This window comes from Zeus faber (genome assembly GCF_960531495.2).
Source record: "Zeus faber genome assembly, chromosome: 6".
Classification (NCBI taxonomy): domain Eukaryota; kingdom Metazoa; phylum Chordata; class Actinopteri; order Zeiformes; family Zeidae; genus Zeus; species Zeus faber.
In genome coordinates, this window is record NC_137201.1 from 23,239,175 (window position 1) to 23,257,783 (window position 18,609).

Below are 18,609 nucleotides of genomic sequence, written 5' to 3' on the forward strand. Positions count from 1 at the left end.
AGCATCTGAATGCCTAATTTACCAGTGCATCAGGGTTTTATGTTTGGACATTCCACTTAAATGAAATGGCCTCTGTGCTTTCCTCGATAAGGGACTCGATGATGCGGTGAAATGGAAAATATAATATAGACTATAAAACAACCAAATCAGGCGAAAAGCTCCGGTACGAGATCATTTTCCACAAGTTGCATATTCCTTGTTATTGGAAGTTCAGTCCAAGAGAGGACCTGCGTGAGGTGGCTTCTTCTCAGAGGTAATGGGATGGCAGTCTGGTCATGTATGTTGGGGCGTATTGCGTGTCATACGCATGGTGGAGTGTCCACAGTGCGCGTGTGCAGGCCCGCACAGAGACGTTAAAAGGGGCAGGTGCTAGGAAAGAAAAGGAGCACGGACCAGCTCCGGTTTTACTACCCACCCCCCGTGAGGAAGCATTCTCCTTGCGCCTGCGATGGTCATCACCACGCACGATGCCCAATGACGATTTAAAAAAAAATGCGCCTGATAAAAATAGGGCAAAGGGGCAGGTGCTCAGACAACCTCTGCGTGTGTGTGTGTGTGTGTGTGTGTGTGTGTGTGTGTGTGTGTGTGTGTGTGTGTGTGCGTGTGTGTGCCTCTGTGAGTGAGAGAGTGTGTGTGTGTGTGTGTGTGTGTGTGTCTGTGAGTGTGCGTGCATGTGTGTGTGACTGTATCTGTGTGTGTGTGTGTGTCTGTTAGTGTGTGTGTGTGTGTGTGTGCGTGTGTGTCTGTTAGAGTGTGTGTGTGTGTGTGTATGTGTGTATGTGTGTATGTGTGTGTGTTTGTTTACCTGGTAGGTGAAGTAGAGGGAAGAGGTTCCTCTCTTCCCTCCCTTCACCTCCACCTCCACCTGGCCCCAGGTCTGCCTCGCGGAGGGGCTCAAGGGGCCGATCTCACACACCACGCTGGACACAAGCAAAATTAAATGATGGGTGGAACGGTTCACAAAATTCACCACACAGCGGTGTCACGGCTCAACACGATTTCCATACAGCCGGTAGAAATGCCAGAGAAATTTCCTTGATTTTTTAAAAATGTTCAAATTATTAAAACTAACTTCTTAAAGTGTGATCCTTTATTGGACTTTGAAAATTCATGGCTCTCTACCTGACCCATCTTCTTATCAGCAGATGGGTCAAACAAAAACACTCCAGCTCCAGTAAATAAAGTTATAGTAGTAGTTATAAACAAATACAAACAAAAGAAACAATTCTGTTTTTATATGGAAATCAGTGTGTTTATTTTTTTTACTATATTAACATTTTTCAATGAGAAAAATCTGTTAAAAATTGAACAATATGACGGATAATAATGATAAATGACAATATTAAAAATAATAATAATAATAATGACAGAATTAGACACAGGTAACAGGAAGCGTGAGCCCTGTTAATGTCAAAACAACAGGTTTAATGTTCAGATAACAAAAACCTATTTATTCTTTTAAGCGTTAACTGAACATTCACAAAGTAGTAGTATTGAGAATTTGCTACAAGCACGTGAGAGGACAGCTTACAGCCCCAGGGTCCTTTCCACAAACCGGAAGTGCCGGCCGTGCCAAGTTAAGCTGATTACAAACGGAGCAGAGTAACCAAATGAAAATATTAATTTCATATTCATATTTGCCCGACCTAACTGTGTGCACCCTGGAGTAAAAATGCCATCACTCTTTACGTTGAATTAATACAGACGCCCATGCCTAACGTCAACAAGCCGGAATATTTCCATTCTTACAACAATTTTAAATTCTTATTTTTTAATTTTTTTCATCACATTTAAAATGATACCGGCGTTATCGCGAACGGATCGCTCCAACGGATCATTCGGTTTGTGATGCCAGCCGAACCGAAAGCCTCGTACGCTGGTTACACCGCGAAAAAAAAGATTAGATGCGTCTTCGCAGCGATCACTCAATTACGCCTGAGGCTTCAGGCACTGCCTTCTCCGCATTCATGAATCTCGGAGGATCTCAACGACGACGACGACGACGACGACGACGACAACAACGACGCCGCTCAGCAACATCTCTAATCTGGAACGACATGATTATGTTTGTGCCGCTGCCGTCGGTTATCGATGCGACGCTGGCCCCCCGTACAAACCCATTTCGGCGGCAATTAGTGAGCCGCGTACATCGCCGACAAACAAAGGAGAAACTGTCCGTCTCTTTTCAACAGCCGACGGAGAACCAGATCACAAACGGCACATGTTGCAGAGCCCAAGCTCCGACTGTGCGGCCCGTCGAGGTTGCACTTTTGTGCTTTGTGCGAGCACTTTCTTCCGGCAACCTCCAAAGTCTGCGGCGTGACTGTTCTGCCCCTCGCCCCGGATCGATAGCGTGGGCATAATGAGCTCATTAAAATCTCCGCTCACGATACTTTGAGGTCGGGGAACTCCGCCATCACGCTGATAACGGAGCGTGATGAAAAGGTGGAAAAAAGCAGACAAGTGTTTTTGATAACGCCGGTCCAGTATATACGGTGTGGAACTGGCTGCCCTCAGTGAGGGGGTGAGCGGGTTTATTGGTGTGAGGGTTTATTTATGCATGCATGCGTGCGTGTGTGTGTTCATTTATGCATGCGTGTGTGTGTGTGTGTGTTTATTTATGTATGCGTGTGTGTGTGTGTGTGTGTGTGTGTGTGTGTGTGTGTGTGTTTATTTATGCCGGTGGACACGCAGAGCCACAGCATCTGCATGCACGTGCGTGTCCCTGCGCCTGGCAGAGTAATTACCTGGTGGAGACGGAGTACTTTTCCTTCTGATGGATGCAGGGCTCGCCCACCACGCTGATGCTCTTGATGTCTTCCTTGTGGATGCCCAGGTTGGAGCCGCGGATGGTGATGGAGATGCCTCCGAGCATGGGTCCGTAGCGAGGGATGATCTGGGGGTGGAAGGGGGCGGGGTGGAGGAATTGGGGATTGAAATTTCAGATTCAAACAGATCAGCCCGTCGACAAAGGAACAGGCTCGGTGTTGGGTTGACGGACAGCAAGGCGTTTCGTGGTACGGATGTGTTTGTGTGTGTCGCACATCGACACGGGTAATGAGCCGCTCTATGGATTCACTCTTATCGGTGGCATTTAGACGGCAGCAACTAACTGCCAGAACAGAACAATCAATCCGATCTGCGGCGGTTCTCCACATCGGACCGGAAGGACCTGCTTGGCGGAGTCCTCTCCCTAACGGCACCGCGAGTCCAAAAAAAATTCAATAAAATAATTATAATTAAAAAGCGGTTCATCAGCGAAGGCATTAAAACCGCGCCCGATGACGGACGCCGGGCCGGCGAGGACAGGCCGCCCGGGGTGGCGGGCTACTCACGTCGGTGATCTGGGGGTGCGGACACCCGGTGTCTTCGCCGGGGGCCGTGCAGAGGCGCTCGTACACGCACGCCTTCAGCTTGGCGCACCACACGCAGCTGTACTTGGGATCCGCGTTCTTGCACAGGCTGCAGTCCTCCCTGCCCATGGAGCAGTTGTAGAGCGTCACTGCGACAGCGGGAGGAAACGCGAAGAGGCACCATCGTTAAAACTCCTCCGTGAGTCGGCGTGCAAGTGAAGCGGGAATCAATGAGTCGAGCTCACGGACAAAGCAAAGGGATCCGGCGAATAACTGTGTGATCCTGCAAAGTGAGACGTTAGCCGGCAAAGTGTGTCCAATCGCATCGGATTGCTTTAGAAAATAATGTAGCCATTACAATCAATTCCACTTTTAATTTTTCAATTTAAGATCAAAGCCGGCTCCCTCCCAGCTGCAGCCCTCCTCCATACCGGCGCCGAGTGCACGCGTGCGCGGCCTCCTAAGTGAGGCGTCCCCATTAAAACGTGAGAGCGTACCATTCAGCGTGCTGTCGATCTTCTTGCCAGACTCCTTGTCCTTCACGTAGAAGAGAACATTGGTCTCCGGTGACTTATCGAAGGCAAACTAAGAGATTTGAAGGAAAATGAATTATTAATACAGAATCCAGTGATTAATGGCTGTTAAATCGGCTGTTAAGCTGTTCTCAAAAGGCCGTGGGCTGTCGCTTCCCTGAGCCAAAGGAAAGAAAAAAAGAAAAAAGGAAAAACCTCTTCTATTTGGCAGACGTTCAGCCGAAGAAAAAGTTGTTGGGAGGGAGAAAAAAAAAAAAAAAAAAAAAACATAGCTTGGGGCTACTAGGCGCTGTGCTGTGTGTTTGAGTTTCACCAAAACACAAAGAATTCACAATCCATTTAGATCCAGCGAAGACCGTCTGACCATTAAGGGGGGGGGGACAGGCTGAACTCATTTTTAAAACCGAAGCATAGGGCGTGTCCTACCTTCTTATAAGCCCCACAACCTCTGAGGCACGGGAACTTTAAAAACTAGGCGGAGCTAGACCCTGCACAGCTACGATCAACGGCACTGAAATGATCTGATCCACACGTCAGATAGTTTGAGGAAAATCCCCCACAAAATCATTTTCAGCAGACAAAAAGCAAAGTTACTACAACCAGCATATTGTATATACAGCACACACGCACGCGCACACGCACACGCACACAGTGTATATACAGAGAGAAAGAAAATAAATGAGACGCAACGAGAACTTGTGCTGTACTGACATCAAAGCCTCTGAAGCTGTAGTAGTTGTCGTCTTCTGTATCGACCTCTTCTTCCACACTTCTCATCAGTTCAGTGCCAATTGTAAGGGTGCGGCCCTGGAGAAGCAGAACAAGACACTGGATTCACCGCACAATGATACGCGCAGCCCGCGGATTGAAAAGGGTGCTGGAAAATAATGGACGTGCTATTGAACGTCCAAGGATGTTCTGCCGGAGGAAAAAAAAAACTAAAAAACGATGAATACATTTTTTATCCTTTGAAAATGGAAAAAATATAGACATACAATCCACTATAAACGATCCATCCACCATCTATCTGTTGTCCGTCTATCCATTCATCCAACCATCCATCCATATATGTCTGTGGCAGACCAAGGGGCGTGGTTAAGCCGGGCTCTGCAGACACCTGCTTCGGCGTCCCGGCAGCGCTGATTGGCGAGACTTGAAGTTATCTTCCCTGTGCCGCCGTCTGCAGACCGCGGCTTACCCACGCCCTTCGGGCTGCCGCCATGCCTGTCTATCCATCTATCTACCTGTCTACCCGTCATCCATCCATCCATCTATCCATCTACCTACCTGTCTACCCGTCATCCAACCATCCATCTATCCATCTACCTACCTGTCTACCCATCACCCATCCATCCATCTATCTGTCCATCTACCTACCTGTCTACCCATCATCCATCCATCCATCTACCTACCTGTCTACCCGTCATCCAACCATCCATCTATCCATCTACCTGCCTGTCTACCCATCACCCATCCATCCATCTACCTATCTGTCTACCTATCATCTATCCATCTACCTACCTGTCTACCTATCATCTATCCATCTACCTACCTGTCTACCTATCATCCAACCATCCATCTACCTACCTGTCTACCCATCATCCATCCATCCATCCATCTACCTACCTGTCTACCCACCATCCATCCATCCATCTATCCATCTACCTACCTGTCTACCTATCATCCAACCATCCATCTATCCATCTACCTACCTGTCTACCTATCATCCAACCATCCATCTATCCATCTGCCTACCTGTCTACCCATCACCCGTCCATCCATCTATCTATCCATTTACCTACCTGTCTACCCATCACCCATCCCTTCATCTATCTATCCATATACCTACCTGAAACTTAAAGAAACACGTTTTGTACCCCAACACAGTGGTATTGAAACCATTTTTCAACAAAACGTTTTCATAAAATATATATCTAAATGAGAAAAAATCATATGAGAAGGAGAAATATCGTTTAAGATTTCAACACTTTAAATTAAGTTTCATCAAATTTAATTACAGTCGTGCCTAATCAGTGCTTCCAAGTTAAGACAAACAAAAACTACTACAATATTTGAATTTATAACCTTGAAATTCATTGACAATCTTTCATTTTCACAAGCCCCGCCCCCACTACAGTTTGCATACCACTAACAGAACGTGCATATTGCAGGTTTTCCTTCTTTGCTTCTCTATTTTCCTGAATCATTTCCTTTTTGTTTAAAGCGGTGCAAATAAAATAAAACACAGTAAATATTGTTAAAGTAGGTTAGAATCAGTAAATGTGCTTGGTATACTTTGTACTGGTCGAGGTTGATGCCGTCGAAGCTGATCGTGTTCCGAAAGCCGACAGGGATGAGGACGGGGTCGGGGTTCTCGAAGCGAGGACACTTGGTGCCCTAAGAAAAAGAAAAAAAGAAAAAAAAAAAAACCCCACAATCAGATCCAAATCCACCGTTAAAATATGCAAACCACTTAACGGCCACTCTCAACCGGAGCCAAAGATAAGTGCAGCTCTGACAAAATCTGCTGATTTGTAAATTGATACCGTCAAGCCCCGAATATTTGTCACACAAGACAGATGGGGGGGGGAATATTATATAGCTTACAGTAATTTTAGGGTGTTTTCATCACCTCACAGCCAAGTGCATTTTGTGATAGACTTATAAAAAAGGCTGCGACGTCAAATAACCTGTAGTTTGAGGTTTTGCATTTTCCCATTATAAGAAAAGGACCCTTGGCCCATGATCCCCGTTTTAGGTCCCACAATTCTTGTGACAGCATTATCATTATTACTGTGAAGCCAACACCACTATTTATATGTGTTAGAACTCATACTTGGGCCTATTATCAATGGATTGAGGCTGATGAAGGATTTTAGAAAAGTGAAAAGTTATCCCATCAGCGTAGCCATGTCTCAGAGTCAGAGCCAGAGTCAGAGGACCAGATCCCTTTTTCAAAATAATCCCACCAGAATGTATCTCCATTTGACCCCTTTTCCCCTCCCGGTCTGTATATGACTCCCTCCTTCCCTATCGAGCTCAACAGTGACCGCTCGCTTTTTGAACGGCTCCGTTTCAGGAACTGAATTTCCCATCCAGTCACTCCTTTGACGTTTCAGAAAATCCTTCTATCAAGAGTTTTAAGCCTGGAACCAAACAAACCAACTACCAGCTGGAACGTGACCATAAAACATATGATTCGGAGCAAAAAAAAAAACGCTGACTGTGTACAAGGGTACAAGACTGTGTACATTATTATTCTAAGGAGGAAGGAACTACTCATGCCATAAACCACTGCAAATGATACCTTTCCAACTACTTCCAACCTGACAATAGTTTAGTGCATTTGTTCTTGAATTGAACCTTTGTCATTATAATAGTTCTGATATATTTAAGTTTGTGTTGTGTGTGTAAATAAACACCAATCAAGTCACAACATTAAACCACTGACAGGTGAAGTTAATAACATTGATCATCTGATTCCAGTGGCACCTGTCAAGGGGTGGGATATATTAGGCAGCAAGTGAACAGTCAGTTCTTGAAGTTGATGTGTTGGAAGCAGAAAAAATGGGCAAGCGTAAGGATCTGAGCCACTTTGACAAGGACCAAATTGCGATGTCTAGACGACTGGATCAGAGCATCTCCAAAACGACAGGTCTTGTAGGGTGTTCCCTTTATGCAGTGGTTAGTACCTACCAAAAGTGATCCAAGGAAGGACAACAGGTGAACCGGTGACAGGGTCATGGGCGCCCATGGGATCATTGATGCACATGGGAAGCGAAGTGTAGCTCGTCTGGTCTGATCTCACAGAAGAGCTACTGTAGAACAAATTGGTGAAAAAGTAAATGCTGCTATGATAGAAGGGTGTCAGAACACACAGTGCATCACAGCTTGCTGTGTATGGGGCTGCGTAGGCAAAGACTGGTCAGAGTGTCCTTGCTGACCCCTGTCCACCACCCAAAGCATCTACAATGGGCATGTGAGCATCAGAACTGGACCATGAAGCAATGGAAGGAGGCGGCCTGGTCTGATGAATCACGTTTTCTTCTACATCATGTGGATGGGCGGGGTTAGGGTTCGATCCGATGGAGCATCTGTGGGATGTGCTGGAACAACAAGCCTGATCCATGGGGGCCCCACCTGGCAACTTCCAGGACTTAAAGGATCTGCTGCTAACGTCTTGGTGCCAGATACCACAGGACACCTCCAGAGGTCTTGTGAAGTCCATGCCTCAAAAGGTCTGAGCTGTTTTGGTGGCATGAGGGGGAGTTTCACAATATTAGTGGTTATTAGTGATGGTTTTAATGTTGTGGCTGATCGGTGTACCGTGTTTCAGTTCAGTGACAACAGTAACTCCCTAGCCGACAGAGGTGTTCGCGGGTGAAGTAAACATTACCATGGTAACAGTGACCTCCACCAGTGAGAGCCGTCATTGTTGCACTGCTTCTCCATGACATTGTGAATAAAACACGTTTTTCTTCAAACAAGGTTGATATCATACAGACTTTGTGGCTTCTACAGCAGCACGACATTATACCGTCGCTAACAATCATATAAGAATATGAATGAGATTTTCACTTCCAGAAAACTCACTGTTGAGCTCTATTGACCCATCCCTGAGGATTTGATGCATGAAATGTCCAAAATGACCCCGCGTGGGGGTTGCAACCCCAAGCTTGAGGACCTGCCGCTTTCGGTCACCAACCTGCCGATGCTTGATGATGCTGGGGTCCAGCGCCGCGTTGTCCAAGTCGCTGCAGGTGTGGTCACTTGTGTTCCACTGGCAACCCCACGGGCTGGCCACGCACGACATGCACCTGCAACACACCCACATCCACAACCACACACACACACACAAAGATAAACAACAGAGTCTGAACATGCAAACGTATCATAGAGTGCCGGGAAAAAAATCCATGTCGCTGACAGTGAAATGGATCTGTGCAACTTCACGTAAACAAAGCTCATTCATCACCGAAAACAGGAAACCACATGCGGGAAAGTGTGAAGTGTGCGTGTGTGTGTGTGTGCATGTGTGTGCCTGTGTGCGGGGGGGGGGGGATAACTCGGATCAAATCGACTTTCATTTTTTGATTAATGAAAACCAAACTGAGGCAATTTCTCCCACATGGTAATAAAAGAGAAGAGGGAGAGAGGAGAAAATGCAAGAGGTGCACTCACTTCCATCATCAGTCATGCGTCACAATTTACAGAGAGAGAGAGAGAGAGAGAGGCTGCTTCTAAGTGTGATTCATTGGAATCAAGGTTGACAGTCATAGCCGGAGCCGCCGCCGTCTCTGCGTTTGATGTCACAGACGATGGGTAAGTGACTAAGAAGAGTCCTGACTCACGGAGTGTTCTCAGCTCTCCTCACTGTCGCGGCGCAATTGTAGAATTTGAAATCTCTGGCAGCGAGCTCCACGCTCTCGTTGACGAGGATCTTGACTGGTACCGCAACAAAGTCTGGCGGAGAAGCAGAAACGAGGGACGAGGGAAAGATGAAGACATTTGTTGGAAACACACGTCGCGCTCGTCTAAGTGAGGGTGTTTGCAGATGTCTTTGCCGGGCTTTCTCTGTTGTTTCCACATGCTGAGCTCTAGGGAAGGGGTACTGAATAACAGCGCTTTCCTGTCAAACTACAGGAACTAAATGAGGGACCGTTTAGACCCGGAACCTTCAAGGCCCCTGAAAGAAGGCGTTCTTGGTTCGTTTTCCCACCGCACCCAGGAACCGTGGACTTTAGTGGCCAATGCACTGACATGTCATTATTTTGAGGTGCTGCTTTTACGTTTTCTTCTTTGCAAAACGAAAGCAGTCCTTTGAGCAATCAGCGAGTTTTCTATTTATTCTAATTATTTAAAAATGGTGGTTGGAGTGCTTGACGATTATCACACTGTTGTTCAGTCCTACAAGCTCCTATACTACTATATTTTCTTCTTCTTTTTAACTTTATTTCAGTCTCTAACTTGTTTTCCTATTATTATTATTGCCATTATTACCCATACCATACCCAACTTATCCTGTACATAAAATTTGCGTTCTGTATATTTTTATACATTTGACAATTTATGTTTTGTATTTTACTGGAATTTTTGTATTTTTGTCAATTTCTATTTTATTTATTTTTTATTATTCTTTCATACATTTAATTTTTCATATAATTGTATTTTATTTCATACTTAAAAAAAAAAATTCCAAGACTGTTTTTTCTCAAGGTTTTTAAAATTCTAATCGTCTGTATGTACACACCAAATAATACCCAAGACATATTCCTTGTACATGTAAATTCACTGGATGGCATAAACTCATTCTGATTCTGATGGCCGTAATATTGTGCATTGCCAAATAAAGCTTTGAACTTTGAACTGGAACACCGTCCAAAAAGTGATCCGCACCTTGGTCATCGGGCGTGGCCGGTATGTGGGCGGGGTCAGGGAGGGCGCAGGTGACCTGCCCGTGGTTGGACATGGTGCCGTCGCTCTGGAAGGAGGAGAAGACGCAGAGCAGGCGATCTGAAGCCCCGATGGACGGGAGAGAGGGAATGTTTATCTCCACCTGGACCAAAAAAATAAAAAATAATAATAATACAGTGGAACGTGAAATTAACTCAACATCAAAAAGAATCATCTCACATCATCTCGCTGATTCAAAGGAAAATGCATTTGATTTGGACAACGAACCGTGTCAGGGAGCAGGGTGTTAAATACACTTTCTGAAAATTTTAAATTCGTACACTTTTTCATTTACACAGTCACAGTTACCCAGCAACAGCTGCAGAAATAGGGCTTTATATGAATTTACCAATGGGCGGTTGTTGGAACTGCTGTACCGCATTAACAGATAGATCAATGCACTTGGCAGTAGTAAATTGATAGGTAAAAAAATTATAAACGGTATATAAATAGTAAATACATCCAGAGTAAGTGTTTGACTAACCCACCTGCTGACCAGTCCCAGTCATGTTACATGTTATATATTCTTCAAAAAAGTGCATTGTCGCCTATTACTGGTCTTTTCTTTGTCTACAACAAAACTTATTATTGTGCAAAGAAATGCCCTTGCAGTCATATTTTGGACACTTTGAGTGTTAAACATGATGTTCTTTTTCCATGAAATGGCGCAAGTGTCTTTTTTTTTTTTTTTGCTTATTATTTTTTATTTGATTTTATTTTTACTTTTTAGCATATTGAGCAAAAACAAAAAAAAAAAAACAACAAAAAAAAACAAACAAAAAAAAAACCCGCCCAAATCAAGCAGGAGATCCGAGCAGCTCAAAGGAGCATCAGTGAAGTTGAGTCGGCATCTCCTTTCACTTTCACAAGGCCAGGAAAGATACCGAGACAGACATCCAGGTGGGGGAGCAGGAGGGGGGGGAGAGAAGTGAAGAGACTGTCGGGAAGTGAAGGTGAGACAGGAGGAGGAGGAGGAGAAGGAGGAGGTAGGTGCTGTGGGCATATCAGCCCAAGTCGCTGATAATAGCGACTGGTTTGAAGTCTTTTTTTTTTTTTTGGTGAGTTTTCTGGATGGATCAATACGGAGCAAAGAGACAGAAGAGAGAGCCAAGCTGTGCTGATTCTCAATGGAAACAGTTTATTATCCAAGCTGTGAGTGTGTGTGTGTGTGTGTGTGTGTGTGTGTGCGCGCGCGTGTGTTAGTTTGTGTTGAGCATGAAACCTGGTATAGGTTGATCGAGAGAACGAGCGAGCGAGAGAGAGAGAGAGAGAGAGAGAGAGAGGAGAATTGAAAGAGTGAGCCAAATGTGGACAGACAGTGAGTCGGGGGGGGGGAGGAGAGAGTGATGAAAGACAAAAAGGGGGGATGGCTGGGGCAGTGTGTGTGGGGAGGGAGGGGGGGAGAGCAGGAGGGGGGAGGCCGGGGGGTGACGGGGGGAGGCCGCTCCCTACCTGCTGGCTCTTTTGACAGGAGAGGTTGGGGGGATGGAAGGAGACGATCCTGACACACTCCCGCCTGGGGCTCCACAGCCAGCCGTTCTTGGCCTCCGCCCGCCGGCACTCGGACCGCCTGGTACACCTTCAGACGGAGGATAAACAACCCCCGTCAGCCACCTCGCCTCTCCTTCACCACCCCCCCCGCCCCCATCCCCACCGACACGCTCGTAATACCTCGGAAAACAAAACAAATCCAGCCATCTCACGTAACAGATGTGCTCGGTGCTCTCTTTTATGAATAGCACCCCCAATGCCCGGGCAATATAAGGCAAGGTTGGTGTGTGTGTGTGTGTGTGTGTGTGTGTGTGTGTGTGTGTGTGTGTGTGTGTATATGTATGTGCGTGTGCAGAGAGAAAAAAACAAATGGTGTACAGAAAAAAAAAATGTTCTTTTGTTTGTTTTTTTTTAACCTAGAATACTGGCTCGTATCCAAGAGGACACAAGCTCGCCCCCTGCAGCAATCAGGGACCGACATCAATCCTTTCTTTTTGGCACTGACATGATGATTCTTGATCTCCTGTCTTTTGGTTTTGTTTGTCCTTTCTTCCTGTTGTGCCTGATCACAGTAAAATACACGGCTTCAAGACGCATGGCTTCAAAACTCAAATATGGGCCGATACGAGTCAACTGCCCAGGTCTGCAGGTGTCAGAGAGTTAAATTTACACCCTTTAAAGAGAATTCTTAATCAAATTTACAACTGGTTTTTGGACAAAACGACTCTAGTATTCAATAAAGTATTGCAGATAAGTGCTATCATATTCGCAACAGAGAGGTAAGTATTAGGTAGCAACACTAGATTATTCTATGAACGGTTATCAGAACAGATTCCTTTAGGTAAGATATAGATAATAATAAAAAAAAAAAAAAAATTGAATACAGGCTTGTGTACAAATCAACACAAATTCACTCCCTGTAGCAATCAGGGATCGACACACTTTTTTTTTTTTTTTTTTTTTTTTAAGAGGACCTTTTTGCTCATTTTCAACAAGTTACTGTAATATAGATCCACGAAGGCCCCAAAACAAGTTTTTTTTTACTGACAATAACACTCATTCTAGCCAATCTAACATGCCTCTAACTCCACTGTGTTCCAGACGCTCTGATTGAATGGGAGGAGCCACCGTTCTGAGGCCCCCGGGTTCTGTGAGCCAATGGTGTTTGAGCATTACTTCCGGATTCCGTTGTATTTAGACTCTCACACTTTCACTGATTTTCACCTTGTCAGTCCTCCAAAATCTGTTTCTGAACAAATTTGAGGTGAGAAATAAGCAATTCAGTTGCTGAATCTTCACTATTGGATCTCCAAGGCCTCATTTAAAAGTCTGTTTTCCGACTTTCCTTGCCGTGCTCCAAGCTTGTGGGAGACACCGCACCAGGACTCTTTGACGCGGGGAGTTTTTGTTTCATGTAAACGTCGGAAAATAAAATGAAATAATTAAAAGAAATAAATACATCTACAATAAAAACACATTTCTTTTGTATTTTTATGGCATTAATTCTGCTTTCTTTTAAAAGATTTGGGCTGGTCTTCCCAGCGGCCCTTGTTATTTCTCCAGCCGCGGGTGGAGTTATTCTCAGATGGAGGGTGGTTCTAATTCAAATGCGGGCCCTGTGACGAACGAAGGGATCAAAAGTCTGAGCGGGGTGTGACGGATGACGTTTCAGACAAAGGCTGCCCACAAAAAACTGACTGTGTTGTCTTACTTCACAGGTTGTGCTTTGGTAGGCCCATCAGAGACCCAAATGTATGTGCACAAGCAGTGAAAAAGTGAGTTTTTCATAATAAGTCCACTTTGAAGAACGCATTGACATGATGCTTCTTGTTCTCCTCCACATCTCCTGTTTTTTTGGTTTTCATCCCTTTCGGCATGGTCACAGTAAACTACAGGGCAGCGGTAGCCTCAGCGCTTCAGAACTCAAATATGAGCCAATGAATTCCGATACCTGCACAGGTCTGCAGGTATCAAGAGAGTTCAATTTGATTGCTAATTAATTTAAAGGGAAGCGTAAACAAAATTTGAGACTGTTTTTGGACAAATCGACTCTCGTATTCAATAATTCGATAAAATAGCACAGGACAGATATGCACTATATAGTATATTTGGAGAGGTAAGTGTCAGGAGGAAATAGGTTAGGTTGTGAACTACATGAGTCTACAGACTATGTTCTGCATACACGGATAAAGAAAATAGAAGAAAAATAACAAAAAAAGAATGACATTACATTTACATTTAAAAAGAAAACAGAATACTGGTTTGTATAAAGAACGACAAGCTGAATCCCTGTCGCAATCAGGATTCGACTTCAGTCCTTTCTTTTTCCCCATTTTCAAGCAGAAAGCATTGACATGATGATTGTTGAGCTCCTCTATTTTGGTTTTGTTTCTCCTTCTGTTTGTTTTTCCTTTGTCCTTCTGTTTTGCCTGATCACAGTTAAATACACGGCTTCAGGGCTCAGGTCTTCATAACTCAAAACCCAAGTATTTGGGTTTCGACTTTTGATTTTTGGGTATTTAGAGTTTTGGGTCTTGATTTTTTTTTTCCTAACCAAATCTAACACTGATTTTTGGACAAATCATCCCTCTCTTCTTCAATAATTCTATATAATATTGCAGGTAAGCACGATACACTTGGAACAAACAGGTAAGACTTGGACTTCGTCCACACGTATTTAGGTATTTCTGAAAACCCCCCCACCCCCTCTGTTTTCAAAAAAGTTCCCGTCCACAACCAACGGTGGAAAATATCTCTGTCCGCAAGAAAACGCAAGAGCGCTGACGTAAGCGTGCCAGAGCCAGAAGGGGGCGTGAAACTTTATGTCAAACACCACAGAAGAACATTAGGAGCGTGCCCATTGATGGACCTCTCCTTCTTGAGCATGCAACAACAACACAGCACCGTGTACTTTGAACCACCGACCGAGAGGTGGATTGAGAACTGTTGGGGCGCAGTGTACTTATACAAGGGCTGTCAACATTGGCCAAAAATCACCTTCGAATATTCCTTCTGAAAAAGCACGTAAGTCTGAATATATTGGAACATTTATCACAAATTTTAAATGTCGGGGGTTACGCCGCTCAGAGCGATCTTTTCTCCAAACAAAGCAAATAAATAGCAGATCGCTTCTGAAAAAATTCCCCGCTGGCGAAAATTTTTTTAAAAGGAAGGATTGATCGATTCGTCGATCCCTGATGCATGCGCCGGAAACATACAAACGACGTCACCCCCCCCCATTTCCGCTCCAAATGTTCATCGACATTGATCAAACCCGAACGACGAGACGTCTGAAATGCCCCGGTTCTAAGGAGACCTCAACCATGTGTGATACTTTAAGCCCGAAAAACGCCAAGATTTAAAAAAAAAAAATCAAAAGATCCCCCGCAACCGTCCCCCATGCTGATGGTGTGTGCATAAGTGCACACATGGGCGCGTGCACTTGAGAGTCCCGGTTTGGGGGGTTTGAAAATGTGGTCGCCCTAAACCAAACAGCCACACCTAAACACACCGTCAGCCATTGTATGTGTGTTTCCGGCGCATGCTCAATCAGGGATCAACATCAACCCTTCTGTTAAAATTTTTTTCCTTTCTTTTTCCTTTTCAAACAGAAAGCATTGACACGATGAGGGTCGTCTCCCTCTTTTCACAGTAAAACGCACGGCTGCGGCCTCAGGGTTCGAACATCCTGCAGGGGGTCTAATAAATATGGGCTGATGGGAGTAAATTGCACAAACCACCTTCACCACACGAGCCTGACAAACAGCTTTAATTCCTCACAGCTCCGCAGACAACGGGACGGGACACAAACAGCGAGGGGGCCGCGCAGAAGGTCAGCAATAAAACTCTGAGCAAACACCCCGTGGCGCCATACACAGGGAATTGAATGCTTTTTTATTTGTGTGTGTGTGTGTGTGTGTGTGTGTGCATGCGCGCGTGTTTACCTGCCCTCCAGGACACACCAGCCGCAGTAAGGGTCCCTCAAAGCGATGCAGGATTGGCAGTCGGTCTTGGCGTGGCAGCTCTGCACCGGTACCATGGTGATCTGGAGGCGTCCACACACAAATTTAGATGTAAAAATACAATTCGATACAGAAGTTTGTTGTATAATGGCAATTTCTTCCTGCCTATTGTTCGTTTTGCAGGCTTTTTTCCCAGCGGTTCTTTTTGGTAAATTTTTAGTTTATGTTTTGTTTATCATTAGGTTTATTGTATATTGCCAAACTCTTCTTGTTTATTTTACAGATTTCTATTGCTTTTTGCTCATTTTTAGGTTATGGTTTGTTTATAATTAAGTTTGTTGTATATTGCCAGTTGTTTCTGTCTTCTCATAAATGTATTTTGTTTATTGCCACATTATTCTTGTTTATGGTTTAGGGTATATTTTATTGCTATATTGCTGTTAATATTTAGGTTTCTACTCATTGTTTATTTAAAATTGCAGTTTTGTATAGTGCCAAATTTGTCTAACTTCTCGTAAATTTTTAGGCTTAAGTATCTATCCATCCATCCAACTATCCATCTACCTATCTACCTATCTATCCATCCATCCATATATGAATATATCTACAGTAGCTACCTGTCTCTACATCCATCCATATACTAATATACCTATTTACCTATCTATACATCCATCCATCAATATATCTAAATAAAAGATAAAAAAGGGAAATTCCAGTGTCGCAGCAGCAGTGACACACACAATGAAATAGGTTGTTTTTTTAATGAATTACAAAACACACACACATAAAGCATACATACATACATACATAGACAGGTTGTTTAAGGGGTGTGCAGTGTTGTCCATTATGCAGAGCAGCTTGTGCAACATCCTTCTCTCCACACCCAGCTCTAGGGGCTCCAGAGCAGTCCCCAGCACAGAGCCAGCCTTCCTTAGCAGTTTGTTCAGTTTCTTGGTGTCGCTGGCTCTAATGCTGCTGCCCCAACAGATGACTGCAAAGAAGATTGCACTAGCCACAACAGACTTGTAGAAGATATGCAACATCTTGCTGCTGACATTGAAGGACCTAAGCTCAAGAAGTACAGTCTGCGTGTGCATGCGTGCGTGCGTCTCTCCTGTCTGTTGTCCAGGTGAACACCCAGGTACCTGTAACCCTCCACCACCTCCACCTCCTCTCCCAGGAGAAATAATGTTCGGCTTCGTCCTGGTTCTCCTGAAATCCACAATCCATCTCCTTCGTCTTGGTCGCATGTGAATGGAGGTGGTTGTTCCCACACCATGCCACAAAGCGGTCCACCAGTTCCCTGTACTCACTCTCCTGTCCACCAGTGATGCACGCCACAACTGCAGTCATCTGAGAATTTCGGCAGATGACATAACACAGAGTTGTCTTGGCAGTCTCAGGCAACAGGGTGAAGAGGAAAGGTGAGAGTACAGTCCTCTGTGGTGCTTCTATGTTTGTGTGCCTGTGTGCTATGTACTATATGCTTACCACTTGCTCAGACACGCATTCCCTCAGCCGCACAAACTGGTCTGTCTGTCAGGTAGTCAATAATCCAGGAGGTTGTGGAGGCGTCCACCTGCATCTCTTGGAACTTCTCTCACAGCAGTGCAGGCTGGATCGTGTTGAAAGCACTGGAGAAATCAAAAAACATGATCCTCACAGTGCTGCTTTGTTCAGGTGAGAGTGAGCTTGCTGAAGCAGGTAGATGATGGCGTCCTCAACTCAAACCTCGGGGCGGTTGGCAAACTGTAGTGGGTCTAGAGAGGTGCTCACCTAAGGTGTGAGATGGGCCAATATCAGTCTCTCCAGGTCTTTCATGATGTGTGATGTTAGGGCAACCGGTCTGTAGTCATTGAGGGCAGATGGAGAAGACTTCTTAGACCAGAACAAGGCAGGATGTCTTCCACAGCACTGGAACCTTCTGGCTCAGGCTGAGGTTAAAGAGGTGCTGTAGAATCCCACATAGCTGGTTCGCGCAGGCCTTCAGAACCCTGGGGCTGATACCATCCGGACCTGCATCTTTGTTCTGGTGCAGTCTCTCTAGCTGCCTCTTCACCTGACTTCAGAAAACAGACAGGTGGGTGGTAGAGGGGGGCTCTTCGTTTCTTGACGTCGGGGGAGGTGTCGATGGGCCTGAATTGAAGTCCATAGTGGGGGTTTGGGGGTGATGAGAGGCACAGTATGAGTCCGGGGTCTTGATCACCAGGGAGGTGTGAGAGAGGAGCAGCTCTGGGGGTAGGGAGGGTGTCTGTCTGTGCTGCTGGGGGTAGGGGAGAAGGCAGCTGAGGCTCCTGTGCTGAGCCTGTTGAAGAACATGTTCAACTCATTGGCTCTTTCTAGGCTTCTCCCAGCCTTATCCCTCTTCACCTTGAAGCCTGTGATCTTTTTCATTCCTGACCACACATCCCACATGTTTTGCTGGAGCTTGTTCTCCATCTTTTGCCTATATGCCTCCTTGCTGCCCCTCTGCCTCTGCCTCACTTTCAGCTTTCTGCACGCGTCTCAGTAATTCCCTGTCGGCTCTCTTCTTCTTACTGAGCTGCTCCTTCAGGTCGCTGGTGATCCAGGGCTTGTTATTGCGGAAACATCGCATCTATCCTGGTGGGGATGGTGTTAACCACACAGAAGGTGATGTACTCTGTGATACAGTCAATCATGGAGTTAATGTCATCTCCATGGGACTCACAGAGTATGTCCCAGTCTGTGGCCTCAAAACACCCCCGAAGAGAATTTTCTTCCTTTGACCACCACCTCACAATCCTTGTGGTCACAGGCTGCTGCTGAACAATGGGTGTGTAGGTGGGGGTGAGAAAT

At 45.3% G+C, this 18,609-nt stretch overlaps 1 protein-coding gene across 1 annotated transcript in view; it reads right to left on the reverse strand.

Annotated features, from left to right (window-relative positions):
• The window catches only part of plxnb2b (plexin b2b), a 127,612-nt gene that overhangs the window by 35,343 nt on the left and 73,660 nt on the right, over positions 1–18,609 (reverse strand). Inside the window, exons 5-15 of the mRNA XM_080002764.1 lie at positions 15,775–15,875; positions 11,792–11,918; positions 10,283–10,442; positions 9,238–9,349; positions 8,592–8,703; positions 6,182–6,283; positions 4,598–4,693; positions 3,851–3,938; positions 3,336–3,502; positions 2,748–2,896; positions 806–920 (exon numbers count right to left, since the gene is read on the reverse strand). Coding sequence (XP_079858890.1) covers positions 806–920; positions 2,748–2,896; positions 3,336–3,502; positions 3,851–3,938; positions 4,598–4,693; positions 6,182–6,283; positions 8,592–8,703; positions 9,238–9,349; positions 10,283–10,442; positions 11,792–11,918; positions 15,775–15,875 — 1,329 coding nt within the window. The remainder of the gene's footprint in view (positions 1–805; positions 921–2,747; positions 2,897–3,335; positions 3,503–3,850; positions 3,939–4,597; positions 4,694–6,181; positions 6,284–8,591; positions 8,704–9,237; positions 9,350–10,282; positions 10,443–11,791; positions 11,919–15,774; positions 15,876–18,609) is intronic.